The 6000-nt window shown below is 46.4% G+C and overlaps 1 protein-coding gene across 1 annotated transcript in view; it reads left to right on the top strand.

The window, feature by feature from the left end:
* The first annotated feature begins 759 nt into the window (after positions 1-759).
* LOC141022827 (uncharacterized) overlaps positions 760-6000 on the top strand; it is a 98112-nt gene continuing 92871 nt past the window's right edge. The window contains exon 1 of the mRNA XM_073499097.1: positions 760-873. Coding sequence (XP_073355198.1) covers positions 760-873 — 114 coding nt within the window. The remainder of the gene's footprint in view (positions 874-6000) is intronic.

Here is a 6000-nt window from a genome sequence, read left to right as displayed (position 1 = left end):
GGTCTACCGGAAAGAAGTAACGGAGGGGGAACACAATAAATAACAGAGCAATCAAAGCAACACAAAGCGTAACATGACAATATGCGGTGCTAGGTGTGCCCTAACGCGGTAGTAGGTGATACCGACGAAGGGGGGAAACATCCGGGAAGGTATTCCCGGTATTTCGCGTTTTCGGACAGATGAACCGGAGGTGAAATGTTACAGGCTCACTATGCTAGGGACGCGTGGCGGACGAACGGGCTGCGTATCTGGATTCGTCTCGTCGTTCTGAGCAACTTTCATGTACAAAGTATTTTCATCCGAGCTACGGTTTATTTTATATGAATTTTAAAAGATTTAAATTTAATTTTAGCATTTAATTAATTAATTTAATACAACATTATCCAGAACAGTGCATGCTGACGTCAGCATGACGTTAGCAGTCAACAGGGCGTTGACTGGGTCAAACTGACGTGAGGGTCCCGCATGTCATTGACTGATTAATTAACTAACAGTTAATTAGGTTAATTAGTGATTAGATTAATCTAATCTTGATTAATTAAGTTAATTAATTATTTATTTAATTAATTATTTTTATTATTGTTATTTTTTTAAATTCTTTTTTATAAATAAAAAAAAACGTTCTGGGGCTGGTGGGCCCCGTTCGTCAACGACCCGGGGGTTTAACGGGCACAGGGCGCGGGTGTAAAGGGTGCCGGGTGCCCAGCCCATTTGGGCATCTGCCCAGGCCACCAGGGGGGGCGCCGGCGACAGCAAGGCATGGCGAGGCCGGCCGCCGGAGGCGGCAGTGGCGAGGCCACGGCGGGGCGGCGCCGGGGCGCGGCAGCAGCGGTGGAGGGTGGCAAAGGGGCGCAGCGGCGCGGCCTCAACTGGGTGAGCGCGTGCGGGCGCGAGGGGCAGGGCCGTCGCAGGTGCGACGAGTTACGGCCGGACCGAGCGCGACCACGGCGGGGCAGTGGACGCAGCCGGTGGGGCGCGAGCACGGGGCGGCCTGAGCGCGGGCTAGCGGGGCGCGGTCATCGCCGGCGAGGACGCCATGGGCGCGGGGTCAGAGAGGGGAGAGAGAGAGGAGGAGGGGGTTTCCTCACCCCACGTTGCAGGGGAACAAGCGGCGAGGCTCGAGGTGGCTGCTCGGGGGGAGACGAGGGTGCGTTCCGGCGAGGCAGATCGAGGACGGGGGCGAGCGCGACGCGGACGAGGTGGCGCGGGTCGGGCGGCGCCGGCGAGGCGACGGGTGGACGACGACCCGAGGCAGGGGCATGGCGTCGAGGTGGCGGGGGCGTCTAGCGATGGCGCCGTCGTGGACGATGGCGTCGAGCAGCACCGGGCGGCGAGGCGCGGTCGTCGGGGCGCAGGGGGTCGATCCCGATCTAGCTCGGGTCAAGGTGGGGCGGGCGCCATGCGGGGGAAGTCGGGGAGGCAGGCACCGTCGAGGGGGTGGCCGGAGGCGCCGGGCGGCGGCAGCGTGGCGAAGGGGTCGGGGCCCTCTGCCCCGATCCAGGCGGGGAAAGGGGAGAGAGGCGTGCGGGGAGCGAGTGGGGGAGTGGGGATCGGGAGAGGTTAGGGTTCGGGGAGTGGGGTGGGGTGTCCTAATAGGCCAGGGGGCAGCAGGGGTGGGCCGGTTGGGCCAGTGGGCTGGCCGGCTGGGCTGGTTGGCCCAGTTAGCCGGGGGGTCTTTCTTATTTTTGCTTTTCTTTTATTTTGCAATACCCTTTTGTTTTGTTTATTTTTAGAGCATTTAGGCATTATATAAAAATGTGGTTTCTCCACCATACGTGCCTATGATTTATTTGTCACAACCAGAACATTTTAGCTTTAATGTTTGAAAACTTTTATTGTTTTACTTTAATTCAAATTTGAATTTGAATCGGTTTTGAACTAGCGCGAGATTAACAACAGTAGCCGTGGTGACGTGGCATCATTAACGTGGTATTACTGTAGCTTAATTATCCGGGCGTCACAATTCTCCTCCACTATAAGAAATCTCGTCCCGAGATTTAAGAGGTAGTGAAAGGGGGGAAGGTTTGGTAACGAATCTAGCGGGTCTTCTCGAAGAAGTTAATCCTTTGGTTGATGTCTTCAATTCTTTATTCCAAAGCATCATGATGAAGTCGTCGTCCTTCCTTCGGGAACTCCATCGTACTTACGAAAGGAGAAGGGGACATTACGGAAAAACGGGCCGCTACAACGTTTGTTTATCTAGTAGATAACATCAGGGAGGGTGGCGGGAGGTAACCCTCGAATTGAAACTTAAGACATTATCGAGAGCAAGTAAGAAGGTGCAAAATAGAAGTTTCGAGAGGATAGGCAATAGTTCATTGCCTGAAACAAAACGTGATAGGGTTCATAGCAATGGGAATAAGTATTGTGTCTGGTACCAGAATAGATCACTAGGCAGGTGGCCCGTGAATCACATACGAAGTCAAGCGCGAGGAATATCTTTGATAACATGGTGTACAGGAGAGTCAGGTTTCGATCCTGTGGAACTGTGGGTTATGGGCCCACCATGTGGATTAAAAGTAGGAGGAACAGTGACATCTTGCCCAGTCATGATAGCAAGGCATGTCAGAGGGTAGCCTGCCAGTTATGTCGGCAACAACGTCGGTACCAAGGGCGAGGGACGAAGAGAACCATTTCCCTGCTCGTTGAACGAGGCGGACCAATAGGCAAAGTTCTCGTCCATCGGTGGCTAACGGAATGTCATCAACAATAGTAACAGGGTCTTACTGACAGAGTGGTACAACAAGGTGCTTACCTAAGCAGGGAAATGTCACTGCTCAGTTAAGTCAGACTACTGGAAAGGTTAAATAATACAATGGAAAGGATAGTATGATTATCAGATTAAACAGAACAATGGAAAGGAAAATGTGTTTAAACACATATTTCAGGGGTATATCCTTCCCAAGGACAAGCAGAGCATGATAACCATGATAGGATATTATATAGAAAACCCTCTAGGTAAGGGGAGAGAATTTTCATGACATTACCCATACAACGGTGTTTGGATAATTGAGCAAGAAAACATTTAGCATTGGGCTTCAATGTTCTTGTCGAAAATCAGAGTACCACAGACATGCTTCGGGATAGCATTGACATGGTCTTCAAGCAAAGGTCAGACTACTGGAAACACAAAGGATCCATCAGGATAAACTTATTAAACAAGGCATTCAATTTCCTAATGGAAAAATGGTTAACCTTGTTAAAAAGGAAACTATAACAATAGGCCCTTCGGCCAGGTGTGCTAGGCATGACATCACCTTACCGGGTCATATAAAGACCAATGTTATAACTCTTGGAAATATGTTCCAGCCATCGTCTCTGACCAAGGTTCAGATCCGATGGGTGTCAGGATACCTCAGACTCAGGATGCCTGAGAAGAAAAGGTGCAACACAATTTGACGAAATGGCATGGTAAGATTCTCGGGGAATGAACTATGGGAGTGAGTTCCGAAACAAGAGTTCATCATTAAACTAAGGAGAGGATGAGGAGGTGGCTGATGGACTCGACGACATATCATGAAAATTTCCAAAAAGATGGATTTCCACAATTATGTGGATAAGGAGATAACATTTGTCAGATCAAATGATATAATGATGTGTGCTCGAGGAAAACATATGAAATTAACCATTGGTTGAAAGGTGCACCCGTAATATGGGATTAGGTAGCATGATCAACGTTAGAATGGTGATTCGATAACCATTAATCTAAGAATGAACGGCGACCAATAACTTCAAAGCAACAGGGTTGCTAGAAGGGTAGAATCCAAGCTGCACCGTTGGCTTGTAGGTATCCCGGTTAGAACCAACACGGGGACCAATAAAGAATGGTGATTGTGATAAGTATCACTATCCCAAGAATTCTTAAAAGGTGGAGCAATCCTCACAACATACTTGTCATCAAGTACGTTAATACTTCAAGGTAGAACATCATAAAAGCTGGATAGCAAGTTGCATCCATAACATGAACAAGTTTGTGTTGGGGGAAGGCAAGAAAGTGGTCGATGATAACACAAATCATCGAGGGCAAGGATGGTATTTCTCATTATGAATTCAATTGATATCCTGGAAGAGCTCAAAATGTTGGTGTTGATCACGACACATTTGTCGAGAGATTTCATGAAGATGTAATCTATCGGTGATGACATCAAGTCAAAGGAATTATGAAGCAAAAGGTTATTGGAACCATGGGTACGACACAAACTCGAAATCAAGCTTGTTGTTCAAGGTGAAATGATATGACGAGAAAGATCGACGTAAGCTTAGCTCATCGTCGAAAGTCGTGCTTCGGGATTAAGGACCAGGTAGCACACAGTTGAAAAGTTGCACGATATTGATATAGTTGATCAGGCTAGGAATGACTTGAAGGATTTTTAAACTCGTAAGCAACGAAAATTACTTAGAGTTATTGAATTGGAGTGCGGAATTGATTCACATATCGGTGTTCTCGAGTGAATTAACTCAGAACCCGGGAGAAATCTGAAATCAGTGAGAAGCAATACTAGATGAAGACTCATTGGAAGCAACACAGTTCTTTGATATTCTCGAGATATTGGAGGGTATTACTCGAAGGAAGATCGACATAGGGGTTGCGGAGAGGTATTGATCTGCAGAAGACAAGTGTTTTAACTTGTCTGAGAAATGGTATTTAAAGGAGAACATGGTCGGAACCACGACTGCAAAGGGGCAATTCACCGATATCAGATGATATTATATCAAGGAAATAGTTATTATTACAAGAAGCTTCCATGATAGGATCTACATCGTGTCCATGGGCATGAACACAAAGTTCAAGGTCGACTCCCACTTGTTCAACGCATAACCTTTCATTTACCTCTCGTATTTCGAAAATGACATTAGTTGTTGAAAGTTTTTACCTGATGCAATACCAGATAAGTATGACCCGTGAAATCTTTCGGGTTCACACGGATTAGGGAAGGCGTAGGTTCAACCCATCAGGGCATCTTGGGAACATATACCACAAACTTTGGAGTAAATAATACAAGCTCGAAAGTAGAGCATGGTTCACAAAGCAGAGGATACAATTTACCAAAGGCATCATGTATCCGAGGAAAAGCTCACAAGCTTATTTAATATGAAGGACATTGTCGGATAAAATCCGACAAAAGGGTCTGGTGGTCCATAAGGGATCTGATGTGAGCATCAGTACTCACTAGAGGAAGAAATAATGCAAGGAGATCAGATTATAGAAACAACTGACTAATTCAAAGTTCAAATGCAAAAGAATTATGATTTCCAAATCAGGGGATCAGGAGCAACTCTCTGATCAAGGATGGATAAGTTCAATAGACATAGGGGCAAAATCGACGACAATTTGATTGGCGAGAACCAGCTCACGTTTCAAATGACGTCTGAGCCGGAAGGATGAATTCTAGGCTCTGATTGAGGATTGCGAGCATTCGCAACAGATTGAATCAACGGACTCAAAATGATAATGACAAGAGATGCCAATAAGATTACGAGACTTAAGATTAATCATAATGCAAGTAAGCAAGAATTTCAAGAGCAAAAGGCTCCTGAGGATTTTGGAAGATCGAATGGTATTTTGAACACTTTTGTGAAATACTTGAATCAACTGGGGATGAGCGGATACTCGGTAAGTGCGAGAATTATCCGTAAGGGTATTCAGGTGACAAAGAACAGCAAGGCAGTAAGCTCAAAAGATTCTCGGAACAACAGAGAGAATTTCAGGGTATCTTGTAATAACAAGATCAACTGGGAAACATTGTATGAATGGCAAGTATACGTGGTTATCCATAGGAGTTCATCGATGAAAGGGAATTGTAAAAGCGATGAACACAAGTTCTCGGGTTATCAGCGGAGAGTATCTTCAGGGTCTTCACGTGCAGCAGACGATCATCAGTAATAAGGGGCTCTCCGGGTGAAAGTGATAACGAGATCCTAATGTTATATTTAGTAAAATCGTTTAACCCGAATAGAAGAGATGTCAGAGTCCCACAGTATAGGTTGAGGAATAAAAGA

The sequence above is a fragment of the Aegilops tauschii genome, chromosome 5, assembly GCF_002575655.3.
Source record: "Aegilops tauschii subsp. strangulata cultivar AL8/78 chromosome 5, Aet v6.0, whole genome shotgun sequence".
NCBI lineage: Eukaryota > Viridiplantae > Streptophyta > Magnoliopsida > Poales > Poaceae > Aegilops > Aegilops tauschii.
This window is presented reverse-complemented; position numbering and strand designations above follow the sequence as displayed.